Here is a 19,748-nt window from a genome sequence, read left to right on the forward strand (position 1 = left end):
TGTCAGGAAGGAGGAAGAGGTCAAAAGGTCAACAAGAAGTGGGCAGAAGTTATAGACCAGGATGAGAGGTTCTTTTGTGAGGGAAATAAAATACACCGTCCCTGGGGAGTGGAAGGAGACTAACCTCGGCCCTCCTCCTAAGGCCCGGCACTAAGGCTCTTCAGTTCCGATCCCCGCTCCCAGCCAACATGGGCAGCCCTGGAGTTTTCAGACCTTGGTTGCTGCTCATACCACAGGAGCACGCAGGTCTGGGCATGCTGTTGCTGCTACCTAGTCACTGCCCCACCCCACCCCCTGTGTTTATACTGGAGAGCGAGATGTGGAGGCCCAAGGCCGGCTAGGTGCTCTCTCTCTCTCTCTCTCTCTCTCTCTCTCTCTCTCTCTCTCTCATGCTTAGTGGGGCCTGTTCTGTGTGTTGTGCTTAGGTGAGTACCCAGAAGTGCCCTGCCTCTAAAGAACAGGATACCTTACTGTCCTAAGGTCCCCAACACCCAAGAATGGCCCTGGGTTCCGTTGTTGGGGATCCATAAGATGCTGTCCTTTACTCTTGAAGGGACACAGCATCAGGACTGAGATATAAAAGCAACTGCTAGTTACCAGGGACTACAACCCAACGCAGATCCCTTCCTAAAACCCCCAGGAGCTCCATACGGAGCACCCTAAACCTCACGTGCCAAAACAAGAGCCCCTGTCCCAGACACAGGCTATCACGTGATGGTACCAGCCTGCCACAAGTCGATGGCCTCCTCCAAAGCAGCTATGGATCTCATCTTGGTCTTCCGTGGAGTCTCACACGCCCTGACTTGCCCTCAGTCTGGTGCTCCCAGCGGAGAACTGTGTGGAGGCCAGAGCGCCAACTCCAGTGGCACCGTCTCTCACTGCTCTGGAGGGAGGCAGTTTCTTGTCTTGGATGGCCCAGCTTTGCTCATCTGGGCTTGAACTCCCTGGCTTAGAACCCTCTTTGTCACACTCAAGGCTTTGCCTCTCCTCCACAAAACAATCGAGTATCTCACTATGTTCAGACACCAGGAAGCGCACTGAATACCCAGGCCTCCTAGTAGCCAAGTAGGGAGGCTTTATAGGAAAGCCTGGGAAGAGGGGGTGAGTAGAAAGGGGGAGACAGCAGGACCCAGTGTTTATTAACAACCTGCTGTGAGGCCAGACACTGCACTGGGAACACACATTTTCTTCTTAAATTCTCACAACCACCCCTAAGCATGTGAATGTTACTTTTATAGCAGCTAAGAAAAGTCAGAGATTAACCTGTTATGCCTCTGGGCTGACATGACGTCAGCATCTATTCTGCCCTAGGTCTGGCCTGCCGGACATCCTCGGGGGGGGGGGGGACCCTTAGGCGCTCTCAGAGAGTCAGAGCCCATCCCATCCCCCACGCTCTGCCTGGAGCCCTAGGGAATAGACTAAAGAGAGCTTTGTCCCTCTAAGGATTCCTTTCTCTGTCTTCAAGTTCTTGATGGTTTCGTGCCCTTAGCATCCAAGACATTTTATGATAGAAGTCTGTTTCTTATTCTTGTTGCTCTTGAGGTAGGGTCGTGCCATGAAGCTCAGGCCGGCCTTAGCACTCCGCTTCGGGGTCCTCGCTGTGGAGCTGAGCTCTTGCCGCTTGCTGCATCTGTCCAACTGTAATGTTTTCACGGTTGCGGATCTATCCTTCCTCCCCAGTCTCCTGGTGTTGACGCAGGACCTGGGACAGAGGAGTGCTCAGAGACTGTGTTGAATGACTCCCCGCTCTCCTCTGGGCTTCCAGATCCACGTGGGTCCATGTAGACCAGCAAGCTTAGCCTAAAGCTGATACCATCTGTGTCATTCGTTTGGGGAAAAAAACATCATGTCCTCTCCCCTGGTGTTCTGAGGTCACCAGTGGCCTCTCAACATGTTTTAAAACTCTTCATGTTTGTAGACCTTGACTCACCAACTTGTTGGACGGGGGAACATATTTTACATACAAATAACTTATGCAAAGCTCTTTCATGCCCACCACCACCACCACCACCACCACCACCACCACCACTACCACCTAGGGATTTGCAAGAAAGTGGAGAAAGTGACTCGGAGGCTGCACAGGCTTACAAAAGGCAGCTACTGGCGGTCACCAGAACCCAGTTACTGGGTTACTGGCTTCACTTCAAAAGCTCGTCCTCTGACCACTAGCGGTGGCATCTGAGCATCAGCTCACCAAGAAAATTATTTTTTTTAATTGCTGAGAATAATAAGCCCCCTAAGGAAATTATTTCACAAACCGACAACAGCGTAAGTGAATGTGGGAATAATGTGTGGTTGTCCCTAGTCAGTGAGGTGTTAAAGGTTAACTGTGAACCGACCTTTGAACTTTATCCGTGCAGTCCTCTCCAGCCTTGTCTGTTTATGGGAATGGCTTACGTAGTCGCTTCCGTAGCCACAGTCTATGCCGCTGTGCTGGACAGCTGGCGTCAGAGGATTTGGCGAGCTCCGTGGCAGGAATCCCCTGACTATGCTCCATTAAGTGACAGAAGAATCGTACGCCGTAACCCCTGTCCTTAAGCACCCTCTGCTCTGTGAAGGGGAGCCTTGAATTTCTTTAGTTTCTCTGCCAGCATTCATTAAAACCTGCACTAGCTACGAGTCTTAAAAGGTGAGAGACTTTGGTGCCCATGTCCAAGGAAAACACCAGTCAGGCGGGAGGAGTAAGAGCAAGAGCTCAGAGCAGATGGGGGCAACCAAGAAAGGCTTCCTGGACAAGAGGGAAAAAAGCTGGGCCCTGGAGAAGGGTTAGAATATGCATTCGCTGCTAGAGAGAGCAGACTCAGGACAGGCATCCAGCACAAGTGTAAGCAGGTCCTGTTTACGGCTCAGCAATGCCAACATGCCGAGAACAGAAGCTGTGTCAAGGATGCCGAGAAATGAGCTTGGAATGAGTGAGGAAGAAGCCGGACCATGAAAGGCCTGAGCTTCAGTTTGATCCTGGCAAGCAAGCAGTGAAGATGCAGAAGTTTCTAAGTAGGAGAATAACACCACAGGATCCTGGGAGGGCTACCAGTATCTGCCAGGCTGATCAACACGCCTGTGGACGCCCACAGTGGAACCAGAAGAACCCTGCTTCCTGAGCGCCACATGGGCAGGAGAGACAGGACACCTGATCAAAGTTCTCCAGGCCGTGACCTTTGACCTTTCTGTTCCTTGGGATGCTCCTAGCCTCCTAGCTCCTTACCTAACCCCCCGCCCAACCCTGCCTGACCTCCTAGGGCCTGAGCAGACACCTTCTGTGGAGGAGGATTGGCAGCTCTTTGGGTAGATGAGTCAGCCACCTGGGCGTGGCTTCCTCTCAGCACTGTTCTGGGGACCTTAGTGGTGGAAAGAAGACTCCATGGCTCCCAAAGGCTTCCTTCTGCTATGCCCGTGGCTTTGATTGTCCACTCCCACCTGCCATAGGTATTTCTTCAGCTCCCCACTGCCTTCTCTCACCCTCTCCCTCCATGAGCGGCTGAGGTCAATGGACATTTCTTGACGCCCAGAACCCATGTACTCTCAGGTTCTGGTTCCTTCTGCTCTTGTGAAACGCCTCAGTTCTGTGGGCAGATGCCCTGGCAGCTTGTGCTCAGAGCAAGTAGGTACAGGCTGAGGGCCCTAGTGCCCACTCCTAACATCAGGATTTGCCAGCCCTGGCCAGGCCATCTGTTTACCCGGCTGCTGTGCCAGCTGTTCCTGCTCCCACCTGCCCTTGCAAGCAGCTGCCCCGACCCAGGGTGGCAGGCACCATGGCAGAAGCCCCTGTACCAGCCTGCAGGTGACAGAGGATCTCCCATGAGCGGCTATCTACTGTCAAGGGGAAAGAGTGCTCCAGACTAGGGCTGTGAGGCAGGCTTCGGGATCCCAAGAGGGCTCAAGCCATTCCAGGAGCAGAAGCTCCAAGCATATCCGGGCTGGAAGACAGATGTTGCTTTGCAGAGAATCAGAGGAACAAACGTCCTTTCATGCTACTTAGAGTAGAGCGCATGGCTGAGGGGATCTTCTCGGCATCTCCTAGGTTCCAACACAAGAAAGGCCCACACAGGCATGGGCCATGAGATGTGGGCAAGGGCTACCCTTTAACACTTTTTAGCCAGTTCTCAAAACAGCTGATCTTTTGGAATGTTCTCCTCCTCCTCCTCCTCCTCCTCCTCCTCCTCCTCCTCCTCTTTTTCTTCCTCCCTCCCCTTCCTCCCCAATAAAGAGACCTTGGAAGACACCTTAGGCTCCAAACTGCTCACTTTTTTATGAGCAAGAAAGAGAAGAAGAAGAAGAAGAAGAAGAAGAAGAAGAAGAAGAAGAAGAAGAAGAAGAAGAAGAAGAAGAAGAGCTCAAAGTCTGCTATCTTCCCAAGGTCCCACAATTTGTCCATCAGAATCTAGACTTCCTATCCTGAGGCCTCTCAAACCGTCTCCCCCTCCTACACACACCTGTCTTTCACTGTAGAGACCCAGTGTTCCCATGGTATAGCCTTGGAGCTGGCCAGACCCTCCCATGCTAGCCCTTCGGCAGTAGAGGAAAGTTTCCTGGGGGAGTTCTGGGCCGGCCCTCTGGACTCCTTTTCTTGCTCCCACAGTCATCCTAACAGATGAGGAGGTGCAGCGTAAGAGAGAGATGATCATGAAGCGAAAGGAGGAGGAGGCCCTGAAGGACAGCCTGAGGCCCAAGCTCTCCGAGGAACAGCAGCACATCATAGCCATCCTGCTAGATGCCCACCACAGGACCTACGACCCCACCTATGCCGACTTCAAGGATTTCCGGGTATGCCTGCTGACCCAGGGCTTGAACCAGGCTAGTGGAAAATCAGAGTTAGCCCTAGGCATGGGGAGCAGGGATGGAGGGCTGGGGACCGGAAAAGGGAGACTGAGGCTGGGCCACCCACTGTGAGCCCTTCCCCTTGCAGACCTTCCTCTGAAGCCTTCTCTCTCAGGGGCGGGAAGATGGCTCCCCAGTGAGGGACCTCTGAGAACCCATCTTTGCCTTCCAGCCTCCAGTCCGCATGGATGGGAGTACAGGGGGCTATACTCCAAGGCCCACGCTCAGCTTCTCCGGGGATTCCTCCTCCTCCTCCAGCTCAGACCTGTACACCAGCTCCCTAGGTAAGAAGCACCCCTCCAAGCAAACTGGGGGGGGGGGGGGGAGTCTCCACACCCACTTGCCCTCAGGCTATAGGGGGAGGGGACATAAATCTGTCACTTGCATACTGTGTGTGGCACCAGCTCCTCAGTACAGACCCTCTTTCATAGAAAGCGAGCTGGCTTGGCTTGTGCAATATGCATGCTGGGAAGAGACCAAGCTGGGGGGGGGGGGGGGGCGTCTGGCTGTACACATGGGCCTTCTGGGCCCAGGCTCAGCCTCTGAGCCAGGCTCTGTCCTCTTGACTTCCTCCCTGGAGTGACCTGGAGGTCACTATTCTAATGTTTGGGCCCTGGACTCTTTGGTGGCCTGAGCACAGGGGGAGCGCTCCCCCTGTGCACAGCCTGTCACCTTCTGGGCGCACTGCATTGTGTTCTGGGCCTTTGGCCTCTTCTGCATTCCCCCATCACCCTGCCTCAGCCGTTCTCCCTTATCCTGCCCTGCCCTCTCCTCCTCTGCCTTTCACCCAGGCCTAGGGTTCTCCTCTGGGGGCCTGGGAAAGGTGGAGATGGAACTCCCAGACTCAGACAGACAGACAGACAGACAGACACACACACACACACACACACACACACACACACACACACACACACACACACACACAGAATACAACTTTTCAAACTTAAGACTAAAGTTCTTAAAGACCGAATAGTATTATGAAATATAGTAACAAGTCAAGATCCCCTATGGTTGTGTATCTATATTGGTTTTTAGTCCTTTAGTTTTTCTCCTAGGTAAATCTTTGTGTTCATTCTAATTGTTTTTATTATATAATGAATGCATGGAAGTGGGATCACTCTGCACATAACTGTAATATTGCTCGCTCACTCTCTTTTCCCCTGTCTGCTTGCCTGCCTCTCTCTCTTCTCTTCTCTTCTCTTCTCTCTCTCTCTCTCTCTCTCTCTCTCTCTCTCTCTCTCTCTCTCTCTCTCTCTGTGAGGGGGACAGGAGGCACACCCTTAATCACTGAACTCTAGTGCTAGAGGCAAGAGGCAGATCTCCGTGAGTGTCAAACCAGCCATGGCTATAAGTCGAGACCTTGTCTCAAAAAAATAAAAGTTCTACCTATGCACTGTCCGTCATCCTCTCGCCTCCACCCCTTGAGGGCTGGTACTACAGGAGCACATGGCCATACCCAGCAACCAGAGGCTTTTCACTCTGAGTTTCAGATAGCTTTGTTTTGTTTGTTTTGTTTTTGATCCAGGCTTTCTCTGTGTAGCCTTGGCTGTCCTGGACTCACTGTGTAGACCAGGCTGGCCTCGAACTCACAGAGCTCCACCTGCTTCTGCCTCCCGAGTGCTGGGATCACAGGTGTGTGCCACCGCACCTGGCTCAGTTTTTTAGATTACATGCACAGCTATATATTGTCTGTAGCACCGTCACTGCATAAGTTTCTTTGATGCTTCAGTCTTTATAAATACCAGCATCAACTTTATATTTGTTTCCAATGTATAGTTGGGAAATGTAAATATTCTCTACCTTGTACTTACTTGATCATAACAAAAGGGAGCTTCTTACCCCATGTACTGAGGGGTCCCAAACACATTTTTAAGCTGAGATTATTGGGGAAACTGCATGCTTTGCAAAATTATAGCTAAGAAGCATTCCCCTCCCCTGATTATGTCTGGTTCCTTGGTCTTATTACTGTCTTACACAGCTAAAGTAAGAGACAGGGAGAGACCCAGAGGGAACTTGTTGTGGAACAGTGACCCTGGGAAAAGGCAGTCACTGCTGGTTCCTCAGCTGCCCCCAAGGCCCACGAGGTCCTCACAGGAGTGCCTGGCCTGGGTGTCCTGAAGTAGTCCCCTCTCTCTCCTCACCTTCCCCAGACATGATGGAACCATCCAACTTTTCCAACCTGTATCTCAATGAAGAGGAGTCTGATGACCCTTCCGTGACCCTGGATCTGTCCCAGCTCTCCATGTTGCCCCACCTGGCTGACCTGGTCAGTTACAGTATCCAGAAGGTCATCGGCTTTGCCAAGATGATCCCAGGATTCAGGTAAGAAGCTCTCGGGATGTGTGGGAAACCGTCAGAATCCTGTATGGACCGAGAAGCTGCTTGGCAGCCTTTCCACTGCTTCCCCCTCCCCTCCACCCACCCCCGGCACAGCCTCAGGCTCACCCCCCCACCTCCCCCCACCCCACCCACCCCCACCCCACCCCGAGCACCTACACCAGAACCTCTGGCCCAGGCCAGGCCTGTTCATTAGCACATGTAGCTGTCCAACATCGTATTGTGAGCCAGTCCCGAGAGCAGCCGCAATTGCTCACTTTCTGGATGGTAAAATGAAATCCCACTGAGGTTTCATGGCCACCTAGGCCCCTTTCACGATGTCAGGAGCAGGCCCAGGACACCTACCTCCTTGCATCTGCTTTCCACTTGATTCCTGATGACTTGACACCAGTCCTCACATAGTCCCATTAGGTTCAACCTACAAGATTCCTGCACGCCTGATTCTGAGGCCAGGATGAGGTGACAGTGGCGACAGTGTATAGGATGTCTGGACTTGGGAAATAATCCAGGAATCCAAGAAAAACAGAGGCAGGTTCCCTGACATCCGTGACATGGCCATTCTTCACTCAAATCTGTATTTAGATACCATCTCCTAATCACACTAATCCCTTCCTACCAAGATAGGTCGCTATACAGAGTTCTACTAGAGTTAGCATTTCGCTTTATAGACTCATTCCTACAGGTTTTGCTCACTTGTGTCAGGGTTGGTTTTAATAATAATTGCACATGGCGCTGGGGAGATGGTTCGGTGGCTAAGAGCACTGCCTGCTCTTCCAAAGGACCCAAGTTCGATTCCCAGCACCTACATGGTAGCTCACAACTGTGTGTAACTCCAGTTTCAGGACATCTAATGCCATCTCCTGGCCTCCACAGGTACTGCATGCATGTGGCGTACAGACATTCACCCACACATATAAAATAAAAATAAAGGCTAAAAGAAATCCGGGCTAGTGTGGTAGTCATATAACCCCAGCATTCAGAGACAGATGTCATCCCCAGGGCAAGTTGGTGACCCTGGACTAGCCACATCAGCTGGCTCTAGGGCTCAGAGAGACCTTGCCTCAAAGTATAAAGTGATGAGAGGTCAAGGAAGATACTCAGTGTTATCAACATCTGGCCTGCACACATGTGCCCACACATACATCCATATACATTTGAATATACACACAAACACACACACCACACACACACACACATATATATATACACATACACATGAAAATAAAATTATGCCATGTATCATATATATTTGAATATCAATTCAGTGTTAAATATTTTTAAAAACAATACAATATTGTCACTTTATATATATATATATATATATATATATATATATATATATATATATATATATATATGGTTAGATCCATACTTATGTATACTTGATATCTTCATTGTTTCTAAAAGTTGGTTGGGTACATTCCTATAAAACCTGCACATCATGTGGTCAAAAAATAGGAAGAACTCAGTCAACACAAATTGATGCGTCATCACTTTCCGGGTGGCCAGACTGCTTCCTAGATGTTGAAACTTGGGTCCGGGTCTGGGTCCTGGGAGACAGAAGTGATTTAACGTTGGCTACCTTCGGAGAGAAGCTAACGTGGGGTGTCTTTCCTGGTCTTGTCAACATTTCACTATGAGGGAAAGCACTCAATTAGTTATTGTCAAAATCACCACACAACCTCTCAACAATGGCAGTTCACAGAGCTAACGCAGCTCCTCCCTGTTGGTTGCTGCCAGGAAACAACTGCCTATGTGTTGCCTTAGAGCTCTCATCAACTCGGACTGGATCAATGAGTCTCACAGGTAGAAGAGAAACACAACAAGCAGTGCACACACACACACACACACACACACACACACACACACACACACACCCTGCCACTACACTGCCCTGTCAGCGATAGGCACAGAGGCCGCTCTGTCTGGTTCACCCGCAGAGCCCTGCCGTGGAACTGGCAACACGTTTTGTTTAGCACAAGTTCCAGCACCTTCTATCTCTCACGCTTCACGCAGCTGTCTGCAAACTCCGTGTCTTCCGAAGTCTTGTTTTGTATAAATAACCAGAAACAAAGCAAAACAGTCCGAGGGACTGAGGCCCCCTGGCAGCAGCTGGCTTCCACTGGATTCTGAGGAGCACTCTTCCCTATTAGCGTCCTCTTACCTCACTATAGTGTGGGAGAGGGCAGACAGGGAGGCCCTCAGACCCCCTCTGCACGTCAGTGTTTGTGTTTAGATGTGATAGAGGCAGCTACTATTGAACATACAGGAAAACATCACTAAGTCAGGCCACCCCACACTCCATCTTCCTAAGTACCTCAGTTCCTGTTTCCCTCCCGTGTCTTTTGCTCATATCATTTACTCCCTGAAAGGCTGAGGCAATCTACTTTTTCACTTCCTTTCAGGCCCCATTTCTTCACATGGTTCACTAGCTTAGACCTGTAGCCATGGCTAGAGTGAGGTATGCATAGGCAGGCACGGGAGCCACCCAGGCATCGCAGCAAAGTGGGCCGAACTGATGCTGAACACCCTCACGCTGGCTTCTCTTTCTTCAGCATGGCCTGAGGAGTCTCAGAGCACAGTGCCTTATGACAGAAAAAAATATATACCGGGCCTTCGCCAGAGTACACAAATGTGGATACCCTGACTAGACAGAAGGGATGCTGCAGCTGGCGATGAGCCAGCCCGGCAGCTCCCTGGGCCTGTGGTTTCCACACCACGGGGTTGTGTTTTTCTTAGAACAGTAGTTGCATCCCTGGCAGCTTTGATCTTGTTGCCTGAAGGGGAGGGAGACAGGTGGGGAGAGGCAGGATGAGACTTCTGTGTGGGTGAGGGGAGTGGGGATGGGGTGGGACTTCAGCATTGGGCATGGGTCCAGCCTAGGGCAGGACTTGATAGGCTGCTCTGGGTGTGCACGGCACAGGGGTGTACCCTTGGCTGTGCTCCCTTCTCCTGCCTCCCACCCTTCAGTCTGCTCCAGCTCACCCACAAACCTCTCTCCTTGTACTGAAAAAAAAAAAAAAAGACATGCATGGAGGAGGTGGTGTCAGCCAGGAGTAGCCATGGATACAGGCTGAGCATGCCCAGGCGGCTGTACCTAGTGAGTTAGGGTGCAAGGCCACAGCTGCCCCAGCCCAGCATCAGAATCTAAATGCCTGAAACCTGAAGCCACTTCCATTTCCGGAGGAGACTCCTTATCCAGCCACAGGCTAGGAGGTTGCAGTGGTCCCCTCGCCCTCTGCTCCCCCCCCCCCACACACACACAGAATCATTTATCCTTCCATCCGGCTGCTGTCTTGTATAAACTGTGAGGGACAGACGTAGATTAGAACACCATCTCTGGCCTCCAGGGACTCAGTGTCTGATGGGAGAGATAGACATGTAAACAATGGCTGCCAAGAGATAAGAACAAAGCTGGAAACCTGCTGGAGGTACAATGCCGTGGGAAGACAGGCAGGGAGGGGCTGGCCAGACGGCAGCATAGCTCCAGAGTACACCTCGGGTGCCCAGAAGTGGCCACGGCTTTGAGTTGTGGCTGACAGTAGGCTGGGAGAGACGGCTGTTGGCTGGACCCTGAGCTTGCCTTAGCACAGCAAAGTTCCTTTCCAGTTTCCTGGGTACTGCTTAGCAAGGCCCTGCACTCCCCAGCTGTGGGTGTGTAGTGTGGTGTCGTCATTGTAGGTTCCCCTCACGGCAGTGGCAGGCATGACTGCTCACTTCTACACACCTGTCCTGGATGGAGCAAAGACCATCCTCCCAGTTAGAGGGAACAGCAGAAGGGAGAAGTGACCACGACGCCTTGTGTACCACTGTGATGCAGCATCTTAGAGCCTGCTAAGAGATAAGCCGGCTTTTTATTTGCTTTTATACTTCTTCTTATTTCTCAAAGATTTAATAGTGAGCTAGAACTCAAATGGAGGCACTGTTAGTGTTTGTTTTGTTAACAGGGGTCTCCCTTTGGAGCTCAGGCTGGTCAGGAACTTACTGTATAGCCCAAGCTGGACTCAAACTCACACTGATCCCCTTGTTTCAGACCCTGAATGCTATCGTTACACCCAGTTAGTTTTTACTTTTTAATGTGTAGCTGAGTATTTAGAGGTGTTTAAATACCATATTGTTAACTTGCTTGTCAAAGATAAAAAGACACAGTAATTCTCTTTAATTAAAACAAAACAAACAAACAAACAAACAAAAAACAAATGAACAAACAAACCAAAACAGGACTGGTGAGATAAAAGTGCTTGCCAGTCCAAGCCTGACCCCTGGAGGTCAATTTCCCAGAATCCATATCGGAAGAAAAAGAAGAGAAGACTGATTCTCCAAAGGTCTTCCTCTGCCCTCCACAAGTATGTCATAGCACATGTGCACCCCACGCCCCATCTCTCACACACAATAGTAACAGTAACAATCGATAATTTTTTTAAATAAAAATATTCAGTTAGCTACTACTACAGTTAGGAGTTCTCACAGCTAAGGAGTGGTTCTGTGTGCCACCAGAACATGCACAACTGGATGGTCCTATTGGTTATAGCTCAGGAGAAGGAGGAGGAGGAAGAGGAGGAAGAGGAGGAGGAAGAGGAGGAGGAGAAGGAGAAGGAGAAGGAGAAGGAGAAGGAGAAGAAGAAGAAGAAGAAGAAGAAGAAGAAGAAGAAGAAGAAGAAGAAGAAGAAGCAGAAGCTATTGATGCAGGAGCTGCCAGCCTCACAGCTGGATCCAGAGGCTGTGAGCTTGGCTCTCAGAGAAATCTACAGAGGCCGTGTCACAGCCATTCATCAAGCATGCTGCCCTGGAGCTGGCCAGGCAGTTTCCAGTGGGAGGCCCCAGCTGTGGTACCTGTGGAATGTCTCCATCCTGACCCTTACCTAGCCACCTAACCATGGAAGCCTTCCACGTCCCACCATCTATCAGAAGTTTCTTGCACTCATGTGCTAAACGTGCTACAGAAAGCGTCGTAGCCTGTTCACAGGAGACGCCTACAGAGCAGTCTAGAAGACAGTCAGGAAGGGAAAAGGAGGGAAAGCCAGAAGCAAGTTGGCCTAATGGACCTGCTTTCCCCTGCCATTGCTCAGACAAGCCCAGCTCTTGACTCAGAGCAGAGCAATGATCGGCTCTTGTGGCATCAACATGTTTATTGATCCTGTTGTATTCAGGAATCAGGCAATCGTTCTCTGAGGAACAATAAGACAATTAAGAGATGGTGTTGGCTTCCAAGTAACTTCCAAACAAAAGTTAGGGCTGGGAGTGGTAATCCCAGCTCTTGGGAGGCAACAGAAACTCCAGCCAGCTGGGCTACTAAAACCCCCAGGATCTGGTACGAAAAACAGGCAGAGGCAAAGGCAAGCACAGGAGGGAAAAGTCAGAGCTGAGCACCATGATATACCCTGGTAAGCGACAAAGAATCGCCCTGCCAATTCAGCCAGACTGCTGGGGGTGGGGACTCCATGGGAGATCACACCGGTGTGAGGACCAGAAAGGTGTGACAGAGCATTAAAAGAAGGTGTTTCTGAACCTGGTGAGATGGTTCGAAAAGAGAAACCTAAGTTCAAACCAGGGGCCCCACATGGTAAAAGGAAAGAAGAGACTCTCCCAGGTTGTCCTTTGACCTCCACCCATGTGCCCGTGGCTCATTCGCACACACCCCTCCACATGCACACAAGACGAATAAGGTAATAAAAAAGGCTAAACTGAACCTGTGTGTCCTCAAAGGCACCATGTGTAGGAGTGCGTAGCAATTGAGTGGCCCCTGTGTTGCAAGGATGGGGTCGTGGTGGTGTTTGCCAAGGAAAAGAGGGCTGGGAGGACCAACCAGAGCCAAATTGTGGAGTCTGGGCTTGGTTTTGGAGTGTTCGATCCTAAGGAGGCTCTTGGGCATAAGGATAACTTTGTCCTGTAGCAGCAATAGGAGAGATGGACGAGAGACTCGAGCCTCTCTCTGGGATTACAGTAGGAGGCTATTGCACAAGCCTATATGCACAACCATGGAGAGGGATATTGTCTTAGCATTCTATTGAACACGATGAACAGACTCTATGGTCAAGGCAACTCTTGCATCTAACAGGGCCCTTGCTTACCTTTGAAGAGGGTCAGTCCCTGATCATCATGGCAGGAAGCAGACAGGCTTGCTGCTGGAGCAGTAGCTGGGAGCTCTGCATCCCGGATCTGCATGGTGCTGGAGCAGTGGCTGGGAGCCCTGCATCCCGGATCCACGTGGTGCTGGAGCGGTGGCTGGGAGCTCTGCATCCTGGATCCACATGTGTTGGCTCAGTGGCTGGGAGCCCTGCATCCCGGATCCAAATGGTGCTGGAGCAGTGGCTGGGAGCTCTGCACCCCGGATCCACAGGCAGAGACAGAACCACTGAGCCTGGTTTGGGCTTTCGAAACCTCAAAGCCCACCCACAGTAACACACTTTCTCCAACAAACTTAACTCCAGCAATGCCACACCCTTCGATCCTTCCTAAACAGCTCTAGAGCCCAGTGACTGAGCATTCAAATATATGTTTGAACGGGAACATTCCTGTCCTAACCACCTCAGCTGTGGGGATGGCTCAGTAGGTCAAGCGCCTGATGTGCAAGCACGAGGCCCTGAATTCAGACACCCACCGGGGTCCCCAACACCCACCCCCCCACACACACACAAAAAAAAACCCCAGATGTGGTAGTGTGCATCTAAAACCCTAGAGCCAGTTCAGCAGCCAGGCAGTCGGTCTGAACCAGCAAGCTTTGGGTTCAGGAATAGACCCTGTCTCCAAACTCGATGTTTACTTGATAGAACACATTGGACATCAACCTCTGGCCTCCAAACATACACATACGCCAAAAACAAAAACGATGGCGCTCTGAGCCAGAGCGATCTTAGCGGGAGCAGGAATGAAGTCAGGGGCTCAAGGTGTCCTGGAGACAGAGTTACCTAAGGTTGCCACGGAGGGGGACTGGACAGCTGGAAGAGGAGACAACACAGAAGGTGCTGCCAGTGACTCCGGCTCCACCTTTTGTAAACCTGTGTGGCCTGCCACAACGCAGGAAGCATCCCTTGGCTGTCCCTCCCTGCCCATAGCAGCTTCAGCTATCGGTCACTGAGCCACTGGGACAGCCTTGAGGAGTTCCTCCCGCCTCCAGACATATTCTTTTTCCTACCTTCCCTTACCTTGATGGACGAGCCAGACACACGCTGGTCAGCCAGCAGTTATACCTCTGTCCAAACCTCAGGCAGGTGCCTGTGACTTGAAGATTGTTCCTGGTGGCCTGACCCCCTCCCTCCCTGCCTTCCTCCAACAGGGATCTCACCTCTGACGACCAGATCGTCCTGCTTAAGTCAAGTGCCATTGAGGTGATCATGTTGCGCTCCAACCAGTCATTCACCATGGATGACATGTCCTGGGACTGTGGCGGCCTGGACTACAAGTATGACGTCACCGATGTCACCAAAGGTGCGGCTGGACTCCACCTCCACTTTCTCCTGCTCCCCGACTCTGCCTCCTGACTCTTGGGACTAGGGGGCCAGGCACATGGAAGGGGGCTGGGAAACAACAGAGAAGGAAAGGGAGGGGGAGGCCAGGGGGGCAGTGGGGTGGGGGGCTTCAGGTAGGGTGGGTGCCTCTACGCTCACCGTGGCTCTTCCTTCTCACAGCGGGGCACACCCTGGAGCTGATTGAACCCCTCATAAAGTTCCAGGTGGGACTGAAGAAGCTGAACTTACACGAAGAAGAGCACGTCCTACTCATGGCGATCTGCATTGTGTCCCCAGGTACGGAGGAGCCTGGAAGGGAGGGACTGAGAGGCCTGGGACAGAATGGGGATGGGACTTGGCAGAGGCCTTGCTCAGAACCAGCAGGGCATTCTGGGGGCGGGGGAGAAGCAGGCAAGAGAGGCCAACAAGGAAATGCTTGTTTAGCTGGGTTTGCATTGGCCCTATGACATATGGAGGGGTCGCTCGAGGTGATGCATGGGACTTTGAGGAACCAGATAAACAGGGCTCCACAAGCCATACATAGGCCGTGGTGTTGCCGGTACTTAGACTCTGTGCTTGGGTGGCCTTGGGTGACCTTTCCAGTCACCTGAGGCTCCTCAGAGGCAGGACACAAGTCCCTGGAGAATAATGGATGCTTCTGCCTGGGTTGACTTTGGACGACATGGGCTGTGACACAATTGGGGGTTGGGGGTGGGGCGAGACTGAGAAGGAAGTTGTTCTAGCCTTGGAGATGTTATATTGGTGCTTAAACCCAAAGGACACAGTGCCAACTCAGCCTAGGCCATGTGTGCATAGGGCACAAACTAGTGGCCTGTGCCCGGAAATACCAAGGCTGCAGGGCCTTGGATGGACATAGCCTTCCCTCCTGCTGCCCAGATGGCATGGACTCCCTCACTCACATGCTCAGTAATGATTTACTGAGCAGCTACTATGGCCAGACCTTGGGTAAGGCACAGGATTCACAGCAAACAGGACAGATTCTCTCCCGTAAAGGTTAAGGGGAAGACGAATGCCAGTAGCAACTCATTTGTAATATGAGGAGAGAGTTGAATATGAAGATGATGTAGTGCTACAGGAGTGGTCCTGATGTATATTCGGGGCATGGAGGTGGAGGTCAGGAACAGCCTTCTTCAGGAAGAGCTCTGAGTCCGCTCCCTGATGGGTCAGTCAGTCAGTCAGTCAGGGAAAGAGACAAGAGCTGGTTTCCAGGCAAAGTGGGAGGGAGGGGCGGAATCTGTTGAGTGTGGAGGTCCTGGACACCAAAGAAGGACTGAACCAAGGGACAGGAGGAGTGAGGTGAGGCAGAGGGGGGTGGGGGGGGGACAGGACCAGAGGAGCCCATGGAAGGATTCAGTCCCCAATGCAGAGGCTGTAGTGAGGGGGATGCTGACATGGGGGGTTACCTGTGTTGGGTGGATGTTTGTGAACCAGAGAATCAAGGGCTGAGTACATCCCTGTGTCTTCCTCCGTCCCCTGTGGCGGCACAGACCGACCTGGGGTACAGGACGCCAAGCTGGTTGAAGCCATCCAGGACCGCCTATCCAACACACTGCAGACCTATATCCGCTGCCGCCACCCTCCCCCAGGCGGCCACCAGCTCTACGCCAAGATGATCCAGAAGCTGGCTGACCTGCGGAGCCTCAACGAGGAACACTCCAAACAGTACCGTTCCCTCTCCTTCCAGCCGGGGAACAGCATGAAGCTCACGCCCCTTGTGCTAGAGGTGTTCGGCAATGAGATCTCCTGACCAGGCTAGCCTGCAAGTGGGGCCTGGGAGGGGCCGCTCCTTCAGGGCCCTGTGCCTAGGCCCTGGGCTGGTTGCAGCCGCCTCCTGCCCCTCCTGGAGTTCAGTCCTGCCTCTGCCGTTGCCCATATCTGTCTGGCCCATCCTTTCTCCTGCCCAGCCTAACCCTAGGCCTCCCTTTCCTGCAGACTACAGGTTGTGCACCCCCCCACACCTACCTTCCCACCCCCACTCCCCACCCCCCACCCCGTCCCTTCAGACCTCAGTTATGAGAGGCTGCTGTTTATTTGACAAAGAAACTCAAGCCGGGTTAGAGGGCAGAGGCTGAAAAGCAGAGCCCTGCCTAGGGATGCCCGCCCCACCACCACCACCACCACCACCACCACAAGGGGCTTACTGCCTGTGTCAGGGAAGGCAGGCAGGAGAGATGTGCCCATTCCTCAGGGACAGGTACCTGTACCAACCCCCAACTCCAGCCCTACCTGCCCAGAACCTGGTGGGAATTCCTACCCATGCCTACCTACAATGGGTACACAACCTACCCACGATCCCACTGCATCCCATCCCATCCTGCTCCCAGTCTGTGCTGTTCCGTCCCAGGACAATAGGTCATGGTGGGGCCTCCTTCCTCTGCCTTGGCAACTCTAAACTCATTCACTGCCAGATGCGCAAGTACACTACCGTGCTAAGCAAGGAGTCCTCACCTAGCCCTACAGGCCCCACCTTTGAGGTTTGGCCGTGGTAATTCCCCAGGGCCAGCACCTCTGGGACAGTGGGGCTCTTCCACATCCCCAGAACCAGGGACCTAGAAACCGCCATTGGGATAGGCCCCAGGGAGGGAAGACAGGGCCCAGGTAATGAAGAACAGACAAAGCCAGCCTCTCAGCAGGACGATGGGTTAGAGGTCCATCTTGTCATCTCGCCGAGGGCTCCGAAGCCTAGAGCTGTTGGGATCTCTCCTCTCACCTACAGATGTATCAGGACCAAATTGTCCCCAACTTTCAGAAAACCCCCAGCCCTGTCTTCACCCCTTACCCTGCCAGTGCCTTACCACTTACCCAGGAAAGCAGGTCCTTTTTCTTTGGCCTCCCAGGGCCTGGCAATTTGACCACCAAGCATACCCCAGAGGTCATCTCGGCTTCTCCATCACTCCCACTTGGAGCAGCAGTGTCCCCCCCCTCCCTTACCTATGGGAGCTACCTTTTCTCCAATAGAATGGGACGGAGGAAAACCAACAGTTTCCCGGGTGGCCCTCCAAGCGTATTTTTCAGATGTAAAGCCAGACGTGAACACTCCACACCCCAGGAGATGGGTGGCGCGGTGGGGGCGGGGAGTCAGCACATGTGCGGTACCGTGCTATGGGGCCAGCTCTTCATGACTCTCACTCCACCACCCAAAAGTCAGGGTAGCCTGTGAGATGGGCAGGTGTCGGGCTAGGCACACATCTGCAAACTCTGTTTCTTCCTGCAGAGCAGCCCAGGACTTTGGAACCCTGATCTCACTCAACCCCAAGTGCACACCTCACTGATCATGGGCTGTAGGTTTGGGGGACCCTTCCAGAAGAGGTTCTTTCCACAGAGGGACTCATAGAAAGTCCTTCAAAGGAATGCTTGATTTGGGGGACACAGACACATTGCGAGTACCAATAAGGTCAGTGGGAACTTGGTCCCATGAGCCCCAGATGTGTTCTTCCATCCACATTTTTTATTCCCTAAAAACCCTGGGATGAAACAGATTTAACATTGCATTGCAGGAACCATTAGTGTCCACCTAGCCCTATGTTTCCCAGAATCCAACCAGAGAAACAGCTAAACGCCACATTCCCGTATTGCAGAATGGCCTATAGAGGCTTCATTTTAAATCTACTGCATCAGAGTTGTTTTCAGAATTGGACCCGACCTGTACTATGTTCTAACACCAAGGGTGGCAGCACCTGGTTCAGAGCAGTGTGTGTGTGTGTGTGTGTGTGTACGTGTGTGTATGTGGGGGGTGTGGTATGTGCACATGTGTGGTGTGTGTGTGTGGTGTGGGGTGTGTGTATGCATGTGTGGTGTGTGTGTGGTGTGTATGTGTGATATGTGTGGTGTGTGTGGAATATGTGTGTATTTGTGTGTGGTGTGTGTGTATGCATGTGTGTGTGTGGTGTGTGTGTATGATGTGGGGGGGGTATGGCATGTGTGTGTGGTGTGTGTGTGGTGTGTGGGGGTGAGTATGGCATGTGTGTGGTGTGGGTATGTGTACATGTGTGGTGCATGTGTGTATGTGTGTGTGTGGTGTATGAAAATACTATACATTGACAATTGTTGCTGCACAGAAGACTAAAGAGATCCTTGATTTAGCAGCAGAATACACTGATGCAGCTTACTAGTCAATGGGAGGGGAAGTTTGAGCGTTGCTAGGCTCGTTCAGCCCCTTGGTAGCGAGAACCTGATGTTAGGGGAGGGTGTGGGTTCCCCAGGCTCTTACAATTAGAAACATCCCCAGGCCTGGAGACAATCTGAATTTATGGCCTTGGGCCATTCTATATTGAGCCTGTCCCCACTGCTCTGGTGGTTGAGACAGGATTTGAAGAGGCCCTGTATATTAGCACACCCCAAGAGTACCAGTTCCTCAGCCCGGGGGCCTACTAGAGGGGTACCTGGGAGCCAGGAGGAAAAGAAAACAGGGCCCCGTGGGTTTCAGAAGCGACAAAGAGGGGCTGGCATCATCTAGTTTATACCAAAGTGGGCCTTGAAAGAGCTCACACTTCTGAGGCAAATTATTAGACATGAAGGGACATAGACACCAAAACAAAAAAATCAACAAAAGTTCCCAAGACAGGAGAATCCTCCTGCAGCCTGCGTAGAAGAAAGTAGGGGAGTCCAAACCAGGCCAACAGAGCTGTTGGGATAAATGCCAAATCTGGTGGACGTCAGACATCACACATCAGCAGAAGGCTCTGATGAGCTTCCTAAGAGAATTCCAAAGAGAAAACCAAAAAATGTTTTCCAGGAGCTTGCCAAATAAGCCAATGATAAAGCTTTGCCAATGGTAATAAGAAATGCTCATTTGCATAGCACTTTCTTTGTGACAAGTAACGCTGTAAATAAATGCCTCATGAAAACTGACTTGCTTGATCCTTATGAGGGCCCCGTGAAAGATGTGCTAGTACTGTCCTCGAATGGCAGAGGGGACTAGGTGCCCAAAGCTACCCTGGTGCTGAGTGATGGGTGGAACTTAGACCTGGGCAGGCAGCTATCTCCCACGGCCTTTTATTTTCCATAATGTTCTACTGCCCCCTACAGAGTGAATTGGTGTGACAAATGATAGGCAGTCTTGCTGCCACCCTGAGGAGGATCTGAGGGAGCTGGGGAAACTGAGGTGCTGGATCACAGAGTGCT

At 51.9% G+C, this 19,748-nt stretch overlaps 1 protein-coding gene across 2 annotated transcripts in view; it reads left to right on the plus strand.

Moving 5' to 3' along the window:
- The window catches only part of VDR (vitamin D receptor), a 52,151-nt gene extending 32,676 nt beyond the window's left edge, over window positions 1-19,475 (plus strand). For both annotated transcript variants that reach the window (XM_084803183.1, XM_084803184.1), the window contains exons 5-10: window positions 4,580-4,764; window positions 4,991-5,102; window positions 6,969-7,140; window positions 14,432-14,583; window positions 14,784-14,900; window positions 16,112-19,475. In XM_084803183.1, coding sequence (XP_084659309.1) covers window positions 4,580-4,764; window positions 4,991-5,102; window positions 6,969-7,140; window positions 14,432-14,583; window positions 14,784-14,900; window positions 16,112-16,371 — 998 coding nt within the window. In that variant the 3' untranslated portion in view covers window positions 16,372-19,475. The remainder of the gene's footprint in view (window positions 1-4,579; window positions 4,765-4,990; window positions 5,103-6,968; window positions 7,141-14,431; window positions 14,584-14,783; window positions 14,901-16,111) is intronic.
- Window positions 19,476-19,748: the final 273 nt, after the last annotated feature.

This window comes from Acomys minous (genome assembly GCF_964271855.1).
Source record: "Acomys minous genome assembly, chromosome: 12".
In the NCBI taxonomy this organism is placed as follows: Eukaryota; Metazoa; Chordata; class Mammalia; order Rodentia; family Muridae; genus Acomys; species Acomys minous.